The sequence below is a fragment of the Mastigoproctus giganteus genome, chromosome 5, assembly GCF_048544385.1.
Source record: "Mastigoproctus giganteus isolate SK-2022 chromosome 5, ASM4854438v1, whole genome shotgun sequence".
Lineage (NCBI taxonomy): Eukaryota > Metazoa > Arthropoda > Arachnida > Uropygi > Thelyphonidae > Mastigoproctus > Mastigoproctus giganteus.
The window spans coordinates 184,026,565-184,050,428 of NC_143579.1; the positions used below are offsets into that span (position 1 = coordinate 184,026,565).

Here is a 23,864-nt window from a genome sequence, read left to right on the forward strand (position 1 = left end):
CTCTCGTTAAACATTTAGAAGAATTTTAACGTCCGAAGCGCCATATTCTTAGCTGAATTCTTAGAGGGTTTGTTAGCTCATGTCTTCAACAAGATAACATTTCTTTTGCCACTGTCACATTCTGCACATTCAAGAGGATTCTGAGAATACCCAACGTTTCTGAAACACTAAAACTTTCCGCTTTGGAAGTCTGCCATTCTTTGAATAAGTGGAATTTCTGTACTGCCTTAATTGTTGCAGATATATACACTGAGTGGCCACTTTATTAAGTATGCCTACCTAACATCGACTAGCCCTTTTTCCCTCAGAAGATCCTGGATTCATTACGGCATGGACTCAAAGTGATGAATGCGTGCCACAGAGATGGTGGTCTATATTGACTCGATTGCTTCCCAGAGTTATTGTAAATTGGATGGTTATGTATTTCTCCTCTAAAGAGTTTGTTCCACCTTAACCCACAGATACTCCATTATATTGAGACCTGATGATGGGGAGGCCAGCTCAGTGGGCTGAGTTCGCTCTCATTCCTGGCACTAGTTCTGGCTTTGTGACGTGGTACATCCTCATGTTTTAGTAGGATTTTAGGCGCATTTGGGACATAGATCGTATTGCACCGTGCATGTCCGTAAACTGAGTGCGTTCTGTGGTCTATTTGCTGGACGAAAACTCGAGTTTTCGGGAGAAGAAACAGAGCTACCCTCCCTGACGCCAAATAATGCAGCCACGTTTCCAAAGCATAAAATTCCTCACGTCATTGATGCGATTCGAACTCAAGTCTTTACACCCGGTGTGGGGTGGACGGCGATTCTACTAACTGTGCTACACGCGAAGGTGCATTATCCCGTTCGAAGAACTCCATTCGCAGATAGATACACAACAGACGTGAACATATGTCCCTATTTGGAAACAATTTATAGATATCGTGTGGCATCTAAATGTTGGACCACTAGTACCGAAGGGCCCAAAGTGCACCACAAAAACATTTCATATTACAACACCACCACCACCAGCCTGCATTGTCGGCACTTGGTAGGATTAGCCAATGGATTAATGCTGTTTTTGCCATATTCTGTCCTCCCACCAGCGTGAAATGGAAATCATCTGACCAAGCAGCGTTTCTTCAACCTCAACTATTTGTGTTCTTGAGACCATCGTCTTATTATAGTATTAGTAAGGCGAAATGATGCGTAGAAATAACTTTCTTGCATCAGCCAGAAAAAATAATAAAATAAACTAATATATTCATGCTACCCCATTCCCACAAGGTAACCATTCAATTCCAATCTGAACTTAGTAATAGCCATATAGTGCAAGGAAGCCACAGACTTTTTGGTGCACTGGCCAAAAAATAAATAAAATAAAAATTATATAAGAAAATACATATTATTTGCTTCCCTCTTAACATATGTAACCATCCAGTAGACTTCAATTTATTCACCGTGAGCTCAACTGCTTGCGAAGGCAACCTGTTCCAGCGATCACCGACTCACTGGTTAAAATAAAACTACCAATAATCTAGTCTAAAAACCTCTTCTCCTGTAATTTAAATGTGTGTTGCATAGTTCTGGAATTCTTTATAACAGCAAAAATTCCGTCTTCATTCATTTTACTAATCCCTCTCAGAGCCTTATAAACCTCAATCAGGTCACATCTGAGGTGCCCAGTTGCCAAGCTCTGCAGCCCACATACAGAGTCTTTCCGCATATGGGCACCCCTTTTGATGATCACACCTTGCGAGTTGCCTCTTTGGACCCTTTCAAGAAGCTCAGTCTTTTTTTTAAGTGATGTCTCCATATTTGAACACAGTATTCCAGATATGGTCTTACAATTAGCTTGTACAGTGAGACTATGACCACCCTATTTCTACAGGATAATGTTCAATAAATAATCGATAGGACACCATGGTCTTTCCTGACTGCCTGTTTACACTGCTCAAGAAACTTCATATCTGCCTTATAACTCCCAGATCCCTTTCTTCCTCAACTGCTGTTTTTAATCCAACCCCATAAAGTGTATAATTTTTTTTGGGTTTGCTAGAACTTGCATTTTCCTGCTTTAGAACTTAGCTTCCACTTTTCTGACCATTCTTGCAGCCTATTCAAGTCATCCTGAAGTAGCGCTGGTTGGTACTGATCATTAACTACTGTACCAATCTTTACGTCTTCTGCAAATTTTAACATCACACCTTCAAACCCTTCGTCGACGTCGTTTATGAAAATCAGAAACAATAATGGTCCAAGAACCGATCCTTGGGGGAGGCCCCACTTCTGGCATTATAGCCATAGTAGCTTATGCGCCTTTAAACTCCCATAATAACAACAACAGCCCCTCTTCTGACTTTATACTAATCTGAAGAATATCTATTAATCACAACCTTCTGCCTTGCAGCCACCCAGCCATTCATTTTATAATTTTTGCAGTAATCTCAACTTGTTCCAGCTTATACAGTAACTTGTCATGAGGGACTGAGTCAAATTCCTTGCTAAATCCAAAATAAACTAGGTCGAAATTGTTACTTACATTCTCCAGCTCATAAGTCACTTTGTCAAAATAGCTTTTAATTTAGTTAAACATGATTTCCCCTTAACAAAACCATGTTGTGTTTGCACTCTTATTCATTGCTTCTAAGATTTTCCCCAACACTGAGGTCAGACTACCTGGTCTATAATTACTGAATTCGCCCTTAGAACCGTCTTTATGTATTGGTGATACTTTTGCACTCCTCCAATCCAACGAAATCTCTCCCGAGTCCAAAGATGCCCTCATAATTAACTTCAATTGCACCATACACGCCTTGGCGGTCTCCCTTAAAATTACTGGGTTAAAAAAAAAAAAAAAAGTCAAGTGCAGCCATTATCAACCCACTGCAGGATGGAAGCCTCCTCAACAATTCATGTTGAGGGAAATGGACCATAATCTGCCACGCTGGTCCAGTGCGGGTTGGCAGATCGACCGTATTCAGCAGTCAGGGGCTTGAACCCCAGTCTACACAAAGAGCGTGTGCTACTGCACTCCCGCTCCTGCCCACTCGGCTACGGAGGCCTATGCCATCAACACCAGGAGCCTTACTTGCCTTTATGTTCGAAAGTTTTTCTAATAAACAGTCATCTGTAATTTCGAAATCACTAATTGCATGTGACTTAGCCTCATTTGCACAGCCTTTTCTCACCACGAAGGCTCTTTCTTAGTAAAAACAGATGCAAGGTACCTGTTCAATTCATCCGCAACATCGGCTGGATTATCTAAGAGTTCCCACATCCAGTGCATAAGCGTCCGATCTGATTAGCTTACAAACTACAAATTGTAGCTGTTGCATAACCCTTTTTTTCACAACAGGTTTCCTCAGTCTCTCCAAGGTCCACTTCTCAGCAACCCAACTGTGGTTCATAACAGAATTCTTCCAGATAAGGAGGATTATTTTCTTTTACCTCCAGGATTTACCCAAGTTCTTAAAATAGACAGTGCATATTCTCCAGAATCAGGACGCTAACATTATTAATTTTAATAGGATATTTATTACATATTTACATGAATATGAAAAATGAACACACTTTCTTTTGAAATTTCCACGAAATCTTATTAAAACTACATAATCCTGATTATTTCCAACTTTGATTATATTTATCACTTACTCTCTCAATCCTCAAATGAATTAATCACAATATACAGACTCAACCCAACTATACATCAACAATATTTCTCTACTCTCTCCTTTCCAGAGAAATCTTACAAATCATCATACTTTATATTTATATATGACTGGATTTAAACAATCTCGTCATCTGCAACTGACACCTATAAAAACAATTCCCTTTCCTAATTACAATAATTTTCTTATTTTTGTTTATCATATCAGAATTACAGTTAACCACTACAGTAAGTCAAAACCATATCTAATACCAATGCCTGTACCTCACAGGGAACTCTTTGCTCTCTTTCTACTCTTTTATCTCTCGCATTCACTCTCAAGTAAAACTAATCCTAATTTCATCAGCTAAATCAATCAATCACCCCTTTTTTCCTTACTTGAGATGGTACTGCCGTATTCTGTAGACTTCTTTGAACCATTAGGGATGATGACTTAATCAGCATCCCTACTTACTTTTGTCCATTCAAAAAGTACAGCTGATTCCGCCGAAAGCCTCTTTCTGTTCCTCTGTTCGTTCTCTCGATCATTGCAGACTTTCTTTCCTTTCTCTCTCTTTCTTAGCTGAAACTCTCCGAGAACGTGTACTGTTCCAAGTCAAGTCTCTAGTTTCCGGAGTGTATTGGATTCGGCGTACTCACATAAGGCTACCTCCCATTTTTTTTTTTTTTTTTTTTTTTTTTCTACTAGACTTCATCTTCATGATACTTGCTCCTCCAAAACATTGTCCCTCGGCAAAAGATTCCTGGGCACTCTTCTGCGCCAGCTGAGCTTTTATGCAACTTGCGCGTCTCATACTCATGCTTGTCATATTCTTATCCTTAAACTACTCTGCCACTGCATTCATCTCTTCCATCTTACGCCAAGTTTTCTTGGCGGACTTCTGCGTACAGCGCGCACTCGTGGCTCATGCGATTTTCACTAAAAAATTTACTCCTTTTCTTCTCTCCATCATTCCATACTGCACTACTGCCTGTCTTCGACCCCCCGGTCCTCACATCACTTCTCTCTCTCCCCTTTTTTTTTTGTTTTCTGTTCTACCTCTCGAAACTTCCTTTCCATAAATTCTCCTCTGCCACATCTTAGCCAACCCAATATTCTTACAATTTGTTTATTTATCTCGGAATAACTGGAAACGGGACTCATCGGACTAGAAGACCCGTCTCCAATCATCGAATGTCAAGTGCCGATGTTCTTTGCCACAGTTGAGGCGTAGAGTCCTCTGTCGTGGTGTTAGCAATGGGACTCTGGTGGGTCCCATGACTTATTGCGGATATTGATCGTTTTATGGTCTCGGTGGAGACATTGAAGTCGGCGATGATATGTGCCACTATCGCTCTCCGGTTGGCTGAAACAATACGAGAGAGACTTCGACGACCACGTTCATCCACCACCTTTCTCCACCCACAGCGCTGTCTACGGTGAGATGTGATTCCGGAAGTGGCGTATTCCCGATACACTGTTGATACTGTCGAACAGGGACAGTGCAATTTCTGTACAAACTCCGCGATAGTGACCCATGCTTCGGGCGCCCACTATCGTCCCTCTTTCAAAGTCGGTAAATTCACAACGTTTAGCCATACTGACATTGAATTACCGTCTGCGTGAATGCAGTGTACTTATATACCTGCCAAGCGATGGGTTCATCCACTAGCGAGAGGGGGTGACAGCGTCGCGTTGCCCAGCAACCAGGTATACCGTAAATTCTGTCTTTTCTGTGTACATTTCGAGGCATTGAATCTAGTTGTCGATTTTCGGACCGTGTATGCAAACGATCAGTCTTTTTTTTTTTTTTTTTTTTTGATGAAACGTGACCTGGCCCAAACTGTTAATTATTTTTCCCACCTTCAAAGCATGTTTTTCGTTGAAAATAGTGGAACTTCATTGGGTTGTCGGCTTCGATACCCTCTCCGTGTCAAGGCGTAACAGGCTATGCGTTCTGAAATCTCCCTTTGATTACCGCTATTATGCCTGGTTATTTCGCTGACTGTAGCCTTCGTCGGCCTTCAACGAGCTATTTTCTACCACAGGATCGCCACTGACGATAAGATTTGACTATTTGACCCTCTCAATACCTTCGGAGACAGTCGTACATGACAACCCAGCAGTTTAAGATACTCGTACTGTCGCGTCTGGCACAGACTACCCTACCACGTTCATCTTGCGTCTTGCCCATTCTTGCAATAAATTGCACATTTACAGAATCCCTACGTATCTGCCCAACTATTTTATATCGCATGATACAAACACATGATTCTGCGAATTAGGTGTACCTAATAAAAGTGCCGCTGAGTGTACAACAAAAGCGGAAATCGACCTTTATATCTTTGTAAAGTAGATATTGCTGTGCATATTGTATGGAACTTGAAAATAACAAAGGACTATACCCTTACTGTGAATGTTATCCAGAATTCATTTTTTTCGAATGAAAAACCTGAGTTTCTGGAAGAAAAACCCATGCGATCCTCCTTAAACTGTGTCCCTCACGAGTAGTACGCTTAATATAATCGCCATCCTCCCTACACCAGGTGGAAAAGACCTCATTTCGAATCCTCAGTGACCCAAGCAATTTTTATGGGTCGTTTTCACAACGTGGCCAAGTTATTCGGTCCCAGGCGAGCGTAACAAACTTGGCACTTTCAAGAAAAACCTGCGTTTTTCTCCTGGTCTGGTTTTTAATCGAGCAAACAGCAAATCGACTACAGTACACACAATTTAGATACATACTACATACGGCACAATATGGCCTGAAACTAATGTACGACTAACTTCTCCCCCCCCCACCGAAAGTGAAAAAAGGCCCATAAAAATTCTCTTATTGAGGGGATTCAAATCCAGGTCTTTTTCTTTTTTTCCTCACCGTATGATGTGAAAGTACAAAGTTTGTAACCACTGCGCCACCCGCACTAGCTTTGATATTTGGTGACAACTGTAAATACAGAAATGAATCAAGTTGCAACTTACCTTATCACTGGCGGATACATCCGCAGTGTCTCGGCAATAACGCAGTCCAAAAAGGGCATCTTCTTCACACTGTCGTAATCAAACACGCCCTAGCGAAGAAGAGAATTTATATTGAAACGGTGCATCAAAGCATCGTGTACCATTTAGAGATTGTTATACAACTAAGTTCATGTGTAGATATTGCATAGCTCCGAATTAGATGAAGTAATTGTATCGTTGGTGGAACCAAGTTTTGCGGTGCATGTGAAGCCTAATTTGGAATGCCCTGCAGGTTGATCAACAACTATCACAGCTGAAACCTCATTTCAGCTGCGATAGTTGCAAGTCAACACTAGACGGCCCCGTAGCCGAGTGGTCAGGAGCGGGATGCAGTAGCATACACGCTTTGAGCAGGCCGGGGTACAAGCTCATGAATGCTAAATATGGTCAATCTGCCAACCCGCACTGGACCAGCGTGCAGATTATGGTCCATTTCCATCATCTTGTACTGTTCAGGAGGAAGCTTCCATCCTATGGCGCACTATGGCCATAGTTGCCGATGCGCCTAATAAATCCCGAAACAAACAAACAGCTTCCATCCTGCAGTGGATTGATAATGGCTGCGGGATAGTTTCGTGTTAGTCGTAAGTGTATGCCTTTTTCTATTTCCCTATATACTTCGAATATGGAGAAAACACACCAAACATCATGACGACTTCTACTTTTGTGTTAGATATATTCAAGTTTAAAAAGAATGTGGGCAGAAAAGCTGTACTGAGCAACAGAGGATGCCCTCTGTTGCTCCGGTGCCACACAAAGACCTGTCAATTTCCAATCCACCCTCGAGAGATGTCTTCAGAATATGATGAAGAAACTGAAGAGGTGTATAATTGAAAATACACCTCAGAAGTCTATTCACGGAAAATGACACATTTCCCTAATCATTGAGGATAGGATGACTTAGATTTTTTTTTGTCTAACCAAATCCAGTGCATATCTCCTGAGATTTCGTTTAAAAGTGAAGACGATACTGAAGCCCGGCTGCAAAACGTCATACAGAAGAAGCCACGTCACTTATACACGTTTTTACACTGTTGCAGTGGGAATATACACACCTTTAATGTTAAAGAAGATTACGAAAACGTGAAACGTGTCAGAGAAGGTCAAGTATGACCATTATAAATGGGGTGACTTCAAGACGCTAGAGTACCTTCCGAATTTGCAAGGTGGTTTCTCCAAGTTTTCTTGCTTTCTCTGCTTCTGAGATAGCAGGGCAGTAGATGAACACTACTGGAGAAGAGAATAGTGTGCTAAAATTGAGGTGTATCCTGGCGCCCACACATAAAAGACAAGCCCTTGGTTCCAAGAGTTTTGCTTCCATCTTTCCATATCAAACTGGAACTGATCAAACACTTGCTTAAAACATTGGATCCTCAAGGTGACACCTTCAAGCATAAGCAGTCTCTATATCCAAAATTGTTTCGTGAAAAAGTGAAAGGTTGCATATTTATTGGTTTCCAATTGTACGCAATTTTGTACACCAAAGAAAATCGTTAATACATGTGATATAGTATAATTGCATACTTGCTTTCCTTTTATTTTCGGGCAAAGCATTCTTGGTATGCAAGAACTAGTCATATTAGGAATCAGAATATCCAAATTATAATCAAAGTACCTAGAGAAGGCTTGAATAGGTTTTTTTTTTTTTCTCCCTTGGACAGTACCTATCATAGATGCCACAGTGTAATATTGAATTCGTTGTCCACGTTGAATCATTATAAATTAATTTTATTTTCTTTATGATAGTAACTTAAAGAAAAAATTGGTTAATTAGAAGTAATTTTGTAGTTTGTTTCCGTAATAGTTTTTGTGCAATCGAATTAATGGAATGTATTCCTTAGTTATATATATTAAAATTTCCTCCTGCCTTGCAGACTTTTAGGTCTAATTAAACCCCATCATTTACAATGCTAAGGTGGATCTCTCCCTCTCTCTGTGCAACTGTATTGTATCTATAAACTAGTGATGATCAACCGGTGATTCGCGGGCTCGTGGTAGCTCTCGAAGATTATTAAGATTTCAGTACAAAATACCATTTCTAATAAAAATTGACAACACGCGATGTATTTAAGATTATTATTTTATATCAATCCCGAACTACAGATTCGTTTTGCTATACCTGCTTCCATTTGAGTTTTAACTCCAAAACACTGTGTAGATGGCACTAATGTTGAAGTCTTGTCAATCATCGTGTACTGATCAGTACCATCATGGTTGATAGTATTGATGTGCTTTTTGTGTATTTATACATTCTTTATATCTTTTATTTAAAAAAAAATAAGTTTATTTTTAGTTCAAACTCGTCAAATATTCGTAAATATTTACTCACTCAAACCAAGAAGGGGGAAACCTAGAGAGTACGTACGTATTCTTCAAAGGTTTTATCCACTTCCTTTATCAGTTCTTCCTGATATTCAGGATGTAAAGCCAAGTTGTAAGCGACGAATGACAAGGTCGTTGCTGTGGTTTCGTATCCCGCGATGAAAAACAGAATGCACTGGGCAAGAAGCTCATCTTGAGTGAGATCTGTTATAAGACAGACACGTATTTATATTATACAATCAATTCGGAGAGGACATTGCAGGATGGTTCTTGCGAAATATATTTTGATGTAAAACATTACCAAGTGAAAATATTTTTAAATTTTAGTTTAAGCGGTAAGAACTCCCTTAAAGCGCTTTTAACCTCAAAATACACAACTTGGTAAGGATTCTGAATCCTCTATCTCATATTCGTATTGTATATTTTGATGTTGAGAGCGTTTTAATAGTGTTTGTATCTTAATTTTCTCAATAAACTAAATTTTAAAAATACTTTCACTTGGTCAAAGTGTTTTCCGTTAAAGTATATTTCTAAAAATAATTTTTAAAAAAGATGTAAAAGTAGGAAAATGGGAAAAGAATATGCTGTAACTAATACAAAAAGCACTGGTGTTTCTAAACTGTTCATTAATTACAGCATTTCCAATAAAATATCTTAAGAAGCTATAGAACTCAGAGTAAGAAATATTTAAGAGCTTTAATGGAATTGCGAAAAAGGTAGCAATGTTTTAAGAGATTCATAATTTATTTTAAATCAAGGTGAGCACTTCCATATTCGATGTATAAACGCTCCATTCACAACATTTTGGACTAATAAACGTTTTTCCTCTGATGTTTTCTCACGCGGACTACAGCATTTCTTGGGGAATGTTCTTGGTTAACCTAGTTCATTCTCGTTTTAAGTTAACTAAGAATGAACGTAAACTTTGCCATTCGTGTGTCCTTAAACGTTGGTGAAAAACACGAAAAAGCAGATCATTGGCTCTAGAATCTAATCCATCTAGAGTCTAGATGGACTTACTTAAGGGTATCCGCAGTTCAGGCAGCATCCTATTGAACTCATGTAATTGAATTTCATTCCCTGACATTGCACTATCAAGTTTGATCGGGCACTGTCAGAAGACAAAACTCAGGCTTTCTGATGTTACATCTTTTTCAGGAAAAAGAAAGGAATCCTGGTTGCACTTTGGCTTGCACTGCACCAAAACAAATTTTCTGACTGTAATGAAATTCTCTATAGTGTATTTGGTTGTTCGCTTAACCACGAACAGCTACTCATTTAATTAACACTATCTGAAATGCATTCGTAAAACGCATATCATCAAGATTGTTCTTACCGGCTTTAGGAGACGCTTACAGTAACGGATGCGTTTCCTTTTATCTGGTTCCAATAGTTATTTAATATTCTTAATGGTATGGGCCTCGGAACTCAACTAAATTTACGGATATGGAGCCTGTAGTCTGACTTGACCTCCATTTGGTGCCGATTCTTGACAACCCAGTTCCTAACTTCCGAAACATACGTACATTGGCGCTGATATAATAAATTTTTTGTTTATACTCCTGGAAACGATCAACATGAGGTTTACGTACTTGTTACTTAAACTTCATGTGTAAAGAAAGGGGATAAACTCTAATTATTGGGACAATTATAATCTAAATATGATCATTGAACTGCTTTGAGGTTATGTAATTCATTTCTTTTACTAATGTTAATAAAATCTCTCTAGTATTATTATTTATTTATTCAGTTGGAGATCATAATCTTATTCCTGGACAGCAAAGTGCTAAGTGGGGATTTAAAAGCCCATGATGTACTATTGGACAACTGTTAGTGCTTTTAGGGTTGATAGTCACCCAAACCAGTTTCTGATGAGTCCAGAAGTGGCAAAAGATGTTTCAGTTGGGCTGTACTCAGGTTCAGTGACACCCCACACCTTGGGAAGTATTTTAATCACATTTTCTTAAACATAAGGTGCACTTCTTGAGAAAGCCTTATGGTTTGACCCTGTCATCACCCATCAAAACATAACATTGTTGTTAGTAAGGTGGTTTCTTATAAAAGGACACGTTGTGAATCTGAAATTATTTGCAATTGAACTGTAATTCCATCCATTTGTCACTTACTTTTGTATCGAGGAGTATAACGAAACAGGTTCTTGTTTTCTTCCTCGTGTCCATACTCAGTGTACATATCTTCCTCCTCTGCTGGAGTTTCCTTTGCCGCTTCCATCATCATCTGAAGGAAATCATTGCTTGGCTAAAAGAGAAAACGTTAAAACTAGTCTGAAATAATACGACTTACATCCACTAGTTATATCGTACAAAATCGTGCGACAAAAAATCCACTTTGAAAAAGACAATTGCCATTCTTTCACCACGAATTGTCTCGGTGTACTATGAAAAAACATCAGAAAAATACTGTTATTTATTCATAGTAAATTACCGCTATCATAATAAATGTTTTGTAGATTGTTCTCCGAGCTGTGATAGACCCAATTAAGATTTAAATTTCCAGATGAGATTCTAAATGGCGCAAATTCATCTAAATTAATTTCCCTTTGCATAATAATTGTCCAATTGCTTTCACAAGTGGGAATTAAGTTTATATTTAACAGAATAAAAGAGTTCAGAAATACAGCATATAATTTACAATACACTAATTTATTTTTATTTATATTTTAGTTATATTCTAGAATTTAAATTAGATATAGATCGGCAGTAGTCATAGCTGTGTTACAAATGAGCCTTTGAATACTGCAGGTACGTGAAACACGAGACTCACCCCTGTCTTCTGTTTCCTTGATTCTACCACCTGTAGAATCACATTGCGGAAAAATTCTGTTATGGACTTAGAGATAAAAGGAGCACTTATAATTTTTCCTAAGGCTGGAAACAGAACTGCAAGAAAAATGATTTTTATCTCTTTAATAAACTATATTTCAGGGCGAATATTACTCAGATACTTTAATTGTACACGAAGAAAATTTCATAATTTTCGTTGTAAAACATTATTGTTCATGTCGGGCATAGCCTCATTTCGTAGATCCCAGTGAGCGAAGTAAGTTTCTTGCGTAATGCATCCATCTCGTTGTGGAAGCGCTTCACGATGAGTTGCCCTGCCATTTCAATACTAATAAAAAGCACCTCTCCAAGGGAAGGGTACATTACTATGCTCTACCTGTACAATAATGTTCTGTAGTTCTTGAAGTATAAATTTACTAGAAATGTTTCGTTAAAATTCATACTATCCTCTCTTGAGACCGACTAACTCAGCCACAGAGTGAAAAAAGCCCCTATAAAAGTTCGTTTTCATTGAGATTTGAACCTGGGCCTTTTCCACCTGGTGTGGGAAGAATGGTGTACCACGGTGATATAACCAATGTGGTAACCGCGAAGACTGTCGAAATCATTAAATTTCTTTACTTGCATTTGCATACTGTTTTTCATAGATAATTTCCATCTTTGCTCGTGGGTTTGAGTCGTGATCAAGATTACGCTTGAAACTGCAACATCGAGAAAGCATAGACGTTGTGCCATGCAAATCGCATGAAGAAAATGGGTTTCCATGATTACGATCGACTCAGCCGAAACCCTCTTGCGTCCGACTTGCAGATGTTGTGTCCGAATCAATGACGAATGGATTGCTACATCCCAAAAAACAATTGACCACCTTATTGATGGTAGGAAAAGTAATTAAATACCTCTCCATCTAGCCATATGTATCACAGCACGAGGTTGGGCATGCTCGTTACTGAATAAAATTGCGTTGTTTTGCTATTTTGCCTTAAACTGTAATCATTGACCTGCACACGCTCTTTGAGTAGGCTGGGGTTCAAGCCCGTGACTGCTAAGTACAGTCGATCTGCCAACCCACACTGGACCAGCGTGGCAGATTATGGTCCATTTCTCTCAACATGAATCGTTGAGGAGGCTTTCATCCTGCAGTGGATGGATTAATAATGGTTGAAGTTTACCTTTTTGTAATCATTTTCATAATATCGGGCAGCCCATGGTCTCGTGAGACTTGCGTCTATTGTTTCTCGATGTTGAAATTTTGATCATAATGATATAAAGTGGTTCAAATATGGAGGTTCCCTTTTTTTTTTTTTTTTTTTTTACTAACTTAAATTAAGAAATATGGGGGTGAGAAGCAGTTATTATGACATGAATTTAGATAAAAGAAGAGGCTATTTCCAGAAATAAACATTATTGAAATCAGTGACAAAACTTAATTTTTTTTTTCCATATGTGAACTATTTATGTAACTCTGTTAGAGTATCTACAAAATACACGTCCTTGTAAAATTGCAGTTGTAGAAGGTAGTTGCGAAGTTCTTTTAGTTGTTATTAAAGATACAACGTACGCCAAAAGCTGTTGAATAACAACTCTTGAACCATACAACCAATTTAAATGTACTTATGCAACAGGACAATGTTGAAGTGCACACTGCCCACTTGAAAAGAAAAAAAAAGTGGAAATGGTTTTATCTGTCTTTGGATGAACAAAGAAGAGGAAAATGTCACAACCGACAATATTGAAAGGAAGATGCCCGGATTAATAACGCCCCTCCTCCTGGAAACGGAAGGATGGAAACAGTCCAAGTACAACTAGTGAAATCAACTATCCGTATCTTTGAACGCAATGAGTAATACCCCCTAGGGCCCTAACAGTTTTTAGAAATAGAAAAACAGGAATTTTAATGCAGCTGCAAAGAATGAAATGTCGCTCGAATTGCACTGAAATTTCTATAAATGCTTGTGTAAGTTAATAATCAGGCTTTCATTAATTATTTGAATATGAAAATTCATTATTAGTGGGAACGCATAACTTAATTACGGCTACTTGCACGTGGTATTTGGGGTTGATTGAATTAAATCAAATCGCTGTAAGGAAATTTATTGACATTAAAGTTATCCTATAAACAGTGGTCAGCACGCGCACTTATCAGTTTAAATGCAGTCGCACTGGAAAAAATGTTTTTTGAATTTGAACATTTTAAAATTGAATTTTAAAGGAGTGCAATTTAAATTTTATGGATGTTTCCTCATAATCTGTCAGATGATTCATTTATGAACGGCTGCTATTCAACTTCTTTTTACTATACTGAAACAGTATCGATCTATAACGCACAATTTAATAAACATTTTGTAGGTCATTGAGTAAAAGATAACCAATAGGCACAGAAAAGAAAACAAACCCGAGCAAGTTGCAATTTTTTTTTTCTTCTAACTAAAGATTCATCCTTTCTGAAGGTTGAGAAGATGAAATAAGATTATTGTAGATTTTAACTTTCAGTAAATACGTATGAAGGGAGGTTGTTCCAGAAAACGGAAGTTGAATGAATAAAACGAGGAAAAGGAAAAACTTAGTTGTGTTTTGAGGTTGGACAGTAAAAAGATGTTGACTGGGTTCGGCACGTGTTCGGACTGTTTGAAAGAGAGAATAGGAATTATAGACGCCAATTCAGAAGAACAGAGCCCATTGTTTTGTCATAAAAGGTTCTTGTTTATTTACGACCTTGTGTTTATGCCTGATGTTTGGAGTACTGTAATTATGAGAATTGACTATTTAAAATGGCAATGCTTCCCGACACCGCTAATGTCAAAAAGATAAAGCAAGCATTCCTTTTGTAGGTCAGAGTTTGGAGTAGTTTAGTGATGGTAGATTGCCCACTGATCACATTATAAAGATATGGAGGTCTATGGCTGAAATAGTGATCAACTGTTCTTGTATGGATCGCTTTTTTGGAAAACTTTCAGAAGCGAGCACACAATCGATATTTAGTCTTTAATTCTTCAGATATTTTAGCGATTTGGAGTTTGGAACTGGTTTGACCTAACAGGATATCCATATTAAAGTCATGGAGCCAGTTTTTAGAATTCCATTAAAAATGTAGTGAAGGATATCAATAATGTAAATAGAACTTTCAATATGAATCAGGAAAATCCACCCGAGCGGATTGTAGCTTTATTAGGAAATGTACTGACTGCCTTTATTATCGATTCTTTAGAAATGTGAATAGTCGCAAGGATCGGTCTTGTGGTTTTCTTAATACTCAAATTGCATATACTTCTTTTATCTTCAAGTTGCCTGAAGTTTGGTTCAGCCCATGCATTAAACGTGGTTTGACTCATATTGCACTTCTCCAGATGCTCACAACAAATCTGCTTATTTTCTTTCAGGTGGTTGTAAATTAACTTATGGTTCGTAGTCCTCAATTTTAGAAAGTTGGTTCTCCTTTTCTTGAAACCGATGCGGTCTTTATTACCATTAGCATTATTAGCAAAAGCACATGATGCAAGAAAGCCAGCTTATATAGCATAAGCCAAAAAAAAACCAAAAAAAACCCCTTCCCATTTCATCCATCCACTCGCTCCAAATGTTTGTCAAGTTCTGCCTTGAATCTATTTAAGCTATCAACTTCTACAACGACAGATGGAAGTTTGTTCCAGCAATCAACCATCCGCTGGCTAAAGGCAAACTTCCGCACATCTATCCTACAACCGTCCTTCCTCAATTTGAATTTATGCCCTCTCAGGCGATTATTCTGAGCTAGAGAAAGAATCCCATCAGCATTGAGCATGCTCAAACCATTCAAGACTTTATACACCTCAATCAGATCACCTCGCAGGTGCCTAGTCTCCAGACACTATAATTTGCAAAATTTAAGCCTTTCTTCGTAAGAGCAACCCTTTGTTCCATTCACTAATCTTGTTGCCCTTCTCTGTACTCCAGCAGCTCTACATCCTTCTTAAAATGAGGCCTCCAGACCTGTATACAGTACTCAAAGTGTCGCCTGACCATTGCCTTATACAAGGGGGATAATCACCTCCTTATCGCTGCTAGAAAAATTCCTGTATATCATTGACAAGACACCATGAGTTACTCTTGTAGACCGTCTGCACTGCTCAGAAAAATTCATATCTGCCTGCACAATTATCCCCAGGTCCTTTTCATTCTCTACCACTGTCAGTGTGGTACCACAGAGTTGATACGCTACTCTGGGATTACTGCTTCCCATATGTAGTACTTTACATTTGTCAATGTTAAACTTCATTTGCCACCTCTCAGCTCATCTGCTCAACTTTTATAGATCCTGATGCAGCAGCGTACTGCCATTAGTTTCATTAACAATCCTGCAACCTTCGTATCGTCTGCAAACTTGGACATTAAGCTTGATATACCATCATCAATATCATTTTAAATACAGAAATCACTGGACCCAAAACTGAATCCTGAGGGACTTCACTAATAACATTAGTCTACGAAAAGCAGTGTCCATTGATTACCACTCACTGTCTTCTCCCACTCAACCATCCCTTTATCCATAGCAGCAATTTGCCTCCAACATCACACTGCTCCAATTTGTGCAGCAGGCTTCCATGTGCAACAGTATCAAAATATATGATATCAAAGTTATTCTTTGCATCCAGTTCCTTTGTGACTACATCATAGTATCCAATCAAATTGGTCAGACAAAGCTTCCCCTTAACAAACCCATGCTGTGTCCCAGCTATAACTGAAGTCTTGTCTAAAAGATCCTGCAGTGCTTCTTTAACCAGTGCCTCCATTAAATTCCCTGGAACAGAAGTTAAACTAACAGTTCGGTAATTACCTGTGTCTCCCTTTGATCCTCCTTTGTGGATTGGGGTCACATTTGCACATCTCCAGTCCATGGGTACCTCCCCTGAGTCTAGGGAAGCTTTCATAATTATGGATAAGGGTTTGCTTACTTCCTTTGCCGCCTCCTTTAATATAACCTGATAGATTCCATCCACCCCAGGTGCCTTTCTTGTATTTATCTTCAACAATTTCTCCTCCACTTTATTCTCAGTTATTACAAGATTATCTAGCTTACTGCCAGAGTTTAATACACCTCATGTATGAATATAGATGCAAAATATTCATTTAGTTTGTTAGCTACCTGAGCAGGATCATCAACAGTTAAACCATCGATATTCAGTGGACCAATGTGAGTCATTCTCTTCCTTCTAGAATTTACATAAGTAAAGAACTCTTTGCTGTTTTTCTTAGTATCCTTTGACAAGATTTCTCGTAATCTGCATTCGCCTGCCTAGCCTCCTTTGTGACTTAGGTACAGACCAGCTTATATCTATCATAGCCTTCTGTGTCACCTGTTATTTTATACATTAATTTTAATTGCATTAATTAATTTTTCTTCTCTGTCACATGTCTCATTAGTTCGTCTGACATTAGTTCATCCATTTAGGCCTAAATCGTGAACAATATTTCTTAGTTGGTATGAAAAGCCCAGTATCTTCCAAGATTAAATCTTTGAATGCTTCCCATTTTGGATTTGGTGTTGGTAACATCATCAGTTGGTCCAACTGTATAAAATTTCTTGTCTTGGTGTGCCCCTGTTCTATTTCATTTTCGGAACGCTTTTTTCTTTCTCAGGAAGGCACTTTTCAATCTCGCAAGAAAGCCTATGGTTAGTTCTGTAGGAAATACGAATAACTTTAGAAGCACCTAGGTCCGCAATTCTTGAGAGATTGGTAGAGAGTTGGTTAACTGCTTCTTCAAATTGGAGGTTACAAATGTTTTCCCAGTTATATGATTCTAGAAGGTTGAGAATTTTTTCGAAATGCATATACAAATGGAGGAAATTTTCCTTTAGGTCACAGCATTTATTTGGGTGCCTTCGGATTTCATGGAACACTTGAAGGCAATAAAAAGCAAAATTCTGTGTTATTCTTTCTAGCCCTGGGAAGTTATGGTACAGAAGGTCCAATATCTGATTTGTCCTTGTAGGATCAGTGCCTTCTTGTATTAATCCAAAGGTGCAGTAAATGGCGTGTTAACATCTCTCATTATGAAATTTGGAGAAGTTGGTTGCAAGTTCAGTGATATCAACACGTGGCGTTCGATTCTAGTATCAGCGTTTTATCCGACCAAAGATTGATAAGACATATTTGGATATCTGAGTTTTTAAATTTTACTTTTTTTTTGTCCGTTCCGTTTTTACTAATGAAGTGATAGTTTGTAAATTTGCTCAGCTAGCAGTGTCTCTCATAATTAAGTCAAGTTTCCGTTAGACAAGTGAGTGAAAATTCATCATGAAATAGTAGGGTTTGAGATACTCAACATTCTGAAGAAAACAGGTGATGTTATCGGTTCTCGATCTAGATTTCTTTGATTTTAATTGCTAGGCATGCGTCTGAGGGTTGTGGAATTCTCAGGAAACATGAAACAATGCGAATGATTCATCTTTCTGACTTGCGCGCGAACTCCAGTTTTTTATTTTGCAATTAATTCCTTAACGGATACCAAACTAGTATGTGGATGGAGTCGTGTAATGAACCTCAGCTTTCCCCGAGGCAGATTTTAGAGTAGACTGTACAGCAGTTCCACGAATGAACCCTTCTTTGGTGTGATTGTGTGCAAGATACCTTCTATTCGAATAATAATCCTGAAAAAATGGTCGAAAGTTTTTGCCCTGTTTTTGTCTCGTCATCTCCAACACTACTTCAATCTGAGATATTTTGGATAAGTCGTCTACGTTTTTGTGTTCTTGACTTTCCTGGTATGCACAGTCACTCTGAAGATCCTTATGTTCAAAGTGAAAATGTTCTGTTGAATTCTTGCAGCTGTTTGGGTTGACTTGATTGCTTCAGGCCTGCTTGCCGCTTTTACATTATGGGAGCGTTGCAATGAAATGCCGCATTTTAATTAATTTTGGATTAGTGGAAAAATAAGCGGAGGAAGACATCTGAATGTGGTCAGTTGTTGGTGACTGCGTATTATCATTCATAACACTGTATCGGGGGCCATTTTACAGATCACTCTGACAGAGGAGGTCAACAGTCTCGAATCTCGGAAGTATTTGTCCAAATACATGTTAACAACACACGGCGATTCCCAAAGGATTGAGCTAGTTGATGTATGTCATTGACCCAGGTGGCATTGGTGAGGTTTGCTAATACTTCTCGAGACCACCCTTATATTCCTTTATTGTCTCTGACTGAAGAAGATTGGTGAAGACTTTGTTGGCTTTTAATAGGGGTTGTGGGAATTCTTTTAGTACATTGCCGTCATCACTTGAGTCGTAGTTTGATGGAGTACAAATTTTGTATATGTCACTCCATTCTCATCTGGGATTTTGTAATCAGTATTTCTGCAAAAGATGATTATGTGATTCAGTCAAGTCGCCTTCTGTGTGTTTTATCTCATCGAGATTGTCTACCAAAAATTAGAAAACCCAGGAGGATAGGTAGCGTTCGATTAAATTATCTCCGTCTTCAATATTTTCTGGGATGCTTCAAGTGTAAGCAGGCGAGGTTGCACAAGAGAAGTTTCCAGACCAGAAAAAGTTTGAAACGGACGTTTTACTGCATTCAGATGGCACAGGTTTCTTATTAGCTACAGCTAAACTTGTTCGTGAGCAATTCAGAAGGGTTGCATCACGAGAATCATTTCACCAGTACGTTAAGTTCACTAGGTGGTAGTTGACTCTCATCAACCGGCGCAATACCACCACTTTCCTTATTGGAGGCTTGAAGTGTTCGATTGTGAAACCTCTGTTTAGTCTCCAGAGCAAAGCTTCCGGCATTCCCTCTGTTGTTCAACCCACGCATGGTACTATAGGTTTTGATATCTTTCGTGTTTTGGGGTTCTCATATTAAATAAAAAAAAAATGTTGAGCAAGTAGTGGTAGGGAGACCCATTTTTGTTGACTCTGTCTGGGAGATAACTTATAGCTGTTGTTTAGATTGTGAGAATTAACGGACTTCTACAGAGTCTGTCAGCTTTTACAAAACAAAGGTGGAGAAAATATATCGTAGGGCAAACAGTGTAGAAAGCCAACTGATCTTAGGAAGGGATGTTACTGATCTTGAACACTGACGTTCTGCTATGATCTTGAACACTTAAAATTAGCAACTGGTCTGAAATGATATACGCTTATATGGCGATCTAAACACAGCACGAAAGAGAGAAGAAAAGATTACTTAGCATGGAGGATTTGTCGATAAGTCACCTTCAGAGTGAACAGTCGTTGCTCCGCGTGTAATTATTTCAGAAATGAAGTATTAAACTATTAAAAATAAAGGCAGGAGCACAAAGCACACCAACTGGCCACCTAGTTTTATGTTCTCGAAACTTAGCCGTTCAGTTTAATTACAACTGTGTAATATTCATTACTCTTCTCCCGTGTACTGTTTTTAAGTCTTTTTTTTTTCTTCTTCTTTCTGTACATGTTTATGCACAACCATAGTACGTTCACGAGTCGTACATAACGATACGAGAAGGTGCACCAATTGTCCAAAAAGCTAACAATACTGCATTAAAACTACATCCATGAATTTCTTTTTTCTGGTATAAATAATAGTTTGTATTTCAGAAGATACCAAATATTCTACTGATAATTGTCAGAGTAGTTATGCAAAGCAAATGGGAAATTGTACTTACGTCTAAGAATAGTGGCGATGCTTAGCCTCCTGCTGAAAACATTCCTAGCGTGAGTCACCATGGGGTTGTTTGGATCATTGTGAGAATCGATCTTCATCCCAAAGGCGCTGCTGCTTATAACATCCATGGTAAACGCTCCAAATAATCTGAAATAATAAAATGAGTTTAATCAACAATATTCGCCTTTCTCAAAAACTCTAATGTGATTTAAGTAAAATCCATTCTGTTTATTGTATTTCTTTGCTGCTTAGACCTTGATTAGTCCACTGACTGGCCATTCACTCTTCCTACTACAGAGTAGGACAAAGTCGGGCACCATAAGGAATCTTACTAATAGTAAGCCCTATTTATTATTATTATTTTTTTTTTCAGCTACAAATTAACTACTAAATTATTTTGAACGAAAGTTAAGTAGACTTATTTCTCTAATATTTGGTACGTAATAAAACCTAATTTATATATTAGTTTTAATTATAATCTTGTGCTGCTTGACTTTTTACCGTCGGGTATTCTTTATTGGGTTCTCTTTGCAGGGACCGTTTCTGTAGTTTTCTTACCATTACTTTTCTCAAGTTGTTCCTTATATTATTTATTTATAGAAATCAAGGGAACGTTTACGATCTTTTCTGTCAGCGGTTTTCTGATCACAGCGATCGCTAAATGCCACGTTAGCCAATTGGAAGACATTTGACTGGGCATCTCCCTTTCCGATTCTCTTCGGAAAGCATCTCTAGAACAGCTGGACATTGACGAACATGAGCAGATGCATATTTGGCAGTAACAGTTGAATACAAAAAATAAAGCAATAATTTTTCGTCTAAGACGTGACCTTAAGTACAGTCAAAGAAGTATCGGTATCCTGAAGAACATTATGCAAAATTTTCAGATGAACTTGATGCACTGCGGCCTATGGTTTGCACTTGCCTTTGCCCTGCATTCCTAGACAAGACAACGCTTACTTTTGGGCCAAGTGCTGTATATATTCAATAATGTTTACGGGGTAGTTCTGTCATAAGTTTATGCGAATCTTTCTCGATCCAGACCCTGTTTCTGTGGATAGGAATTTCTTTGAGTAGGTCGCACGGATCCCTTGTACCCAAAGTTCTATAAAATGATGTAAAAATAATCCTTAGTTTCATTGGCAATAATGCTCTTCTGTTCAAACCTAGTGTGATTGATTGTAGGAAAGGAAGAAAAAATAGCTCGCTTGGTTTGACCCACAATTTTTGGACTTCAAATACCTTTGGAAACGGGCTGTAGCTCTTCAAATAAAGGATCTCAAAAACTCTCCAGGATCATACAAATAAGAAGGTTGTACTGCAATGCTGATTCTGCGGATCTGATAAACTTTAGCAGCAGTGCGTAGCACACGCTTCTTGATTAGACCGGGGTTCTAGCCCGTCACCACCAAATACGGAGGATGCGGAAAGGTCAAGGAATGACCACCGCATATTCCCGGAGAAATATGGCCTTAGTTGCTAATGCTCCTAAAAACCAAATAACAAACAAACTGATAATCTTTGTTGGCAAAGATGCTGTTCAACAATTCTTTGAGCTTTGTATAACAGATGGAAGACACATTCCTCTTTAGTACATTTTGTTTCATTGGATCCATCAAATTCAGTACTAAAAAGTATTGGGGGAGGTTTTGAAATATAATTTTAGGTCATTTAGTTTTTTTACATCAGTTATTGGCTTTTTGATTGAAGTTTTTGAAAACATTAAACGAAGTTATCTTTTGCAGAAGCCTTTAGTAGAAATGCATATTTTTATAGTTTTATTTGAGCATTTCGAATTTAATCTTTTTTTTTAATTTTTTGTTATTCTTTCACCAGATAGACTTTAGTTTTCATTACGTCTGGTGTATGTGATCAAATCCAGACAGTTTTTTCTTGATTCTTTTGACAAGAAAATTTTAACGAAGCGATATAAATGAAGGATTTAGAGTCTGATTTTGAAATAAAATGTTTCAAAATCTGGCATTATTGAAAGATGTTTAAGAATATGTGCTTGTAAATGTTGAAAGTTAGTACTACAGATATAAGTTTATTCTTTTTAAAGAAATTCATATGCATTGCAATACCTTAAACCTTAGTACGCCGCGTTGTAGTAGAAATTATATTTCTTGCAATTAATGCTCAATAGTTTATCCAGACTAAGTTACCTTTTACAGTCAACTGAATCTTCCTTCTTTGCGATTTCCAAGAAATTTTTTGTGAGCGTGTCGGCACAATCATTAACAATCATTGCCATCTGAAATGCACAAAAAGAAATGGAGCTTAATTGCAATAAAAGAATTTGGAGGATTATCAGAAAATTCTTTGAAAATTGTAAAAGTTAGAAACAGAAGCAGACATTTGGGCCAAAGCGGAAGAATATCTTTTAATAACCATCATAGATCTGCTATAATAATACATAATATTACCATTAAACAGCTGAAGACCGCTCCCTTCCTTGATGACATTAATATATGGGAGTTCTCTTCAGCCACAGTTCCTCTGAAACGGCACTTTGTCCATACATGATAAAAGAATTAAAGGATACATCTTTTCATATAATCAGGACGCAATTAACAGAGCCATGGTTGAAATTTAATCCCTCGAACAACTTTGCCATAGTAAAATTATATCAAAATTTATGATTAAAGTTTCTCTTTTTACCGTTCTGATTACCTTTCTCATTTTGCCTGATGTAAATGCCGGGGTCATGATGGTCCTCACCCTCTTCCATTGCTCTCCGTGTAATGACGTCAACATCTCATCTAATATTTTCTCTCCGACTTTAAAAAGCTGAACAAATGAAAATCTTAAATAAGAGACATTCTTTAAAAGTGCGCTTATTAGATTTTCATCACAAAAAGAACAAAGAAATGAACAATTAAATATTTGATTGAAATAATCTTATTAATTTAAAATTAAGTTAAAATTACACCAACATGTCATAGCTTACCATTAGATGATAATTTTGCTGTATTACGATGGTACTCAACAATTTTGGGGGAGGAAATAGCGGGAGAATTCTCAAATGGCCAATTCGACATTATATGGAGTTTGAAATTTCAGCTAAAATTCGCATGATCGAGGTTAGAGTCCTTAAATGGAATTTGTAGTGCCAGATTTGCGTTCATAAGGTCAAATATTCGTAAATCAGGAGATTACTTAAGTTACATTCTCTAAATGAATTCTCGAAATGAATCAGAATATCTGGAATAACACAAGCTTCTTTAGTTCTCGGAACAGTCTCGAATGATTTGAATATGGGCTCAGCTAGATACCAAAAATGTTCCTCAACGTTATCTTAAAAGCATGTAATAGACCCTTCGGTTTGTGGTATTATGCATATTTTGGATTCTGCAAGTTTTCTTATGACAAGCTTAAGCACATAATTTGTTTCAAACTACTGCTATTATAAAATCTTGCGTGCGTTTAAATCATAAGGACAATGTACTGTCTTTAAAAATATAT

General features: G+C 37.9%; 1 protein-coding gene across 1 annotated transcript in view; it reads right to left on the reverse strand.

Moving 5' to 3' along the window:
* Window positions 1-23,864, reverse strand: part of LOC150085910 (uncharacterized) — a 97,114-nt gene that overhangs the window by 62,068 nt on the left and 11,182 nt on the right. The window contains exons 5-11 of the mRNA XM_090374737.1: window positions 23,073-23,189; window positions 22,565-22,653; window positions 20,401-20,546; window positions 11,756-11,871; window positions 11,098-11,230; window positions 9,015-9,175; window positions 6,611-6,699 (exon numbers count right to left, since the gene is read on the reverse strand). Of these exons, the coding sequence (XP_090230863.1) occupies window positions 6,611-6,699; window positions 9,015-9,175; window positions 11,098-11,230; window positions 11,756-11,871; window positions 20,401-20,546; window positions 22,565-22,653; window positions 23,073-23,189 (851 nt within the window). The remainder of the gene's footprint in view (window positions 1-6,610; window positions 6,700-9,014; window positions 9,176-11,097; window positions 11,231-11,755; window positions 11,872-20,400; window positions 20,547-22,564; window positions 22,654-23,072; window positions 23,190-23,864) is intronic.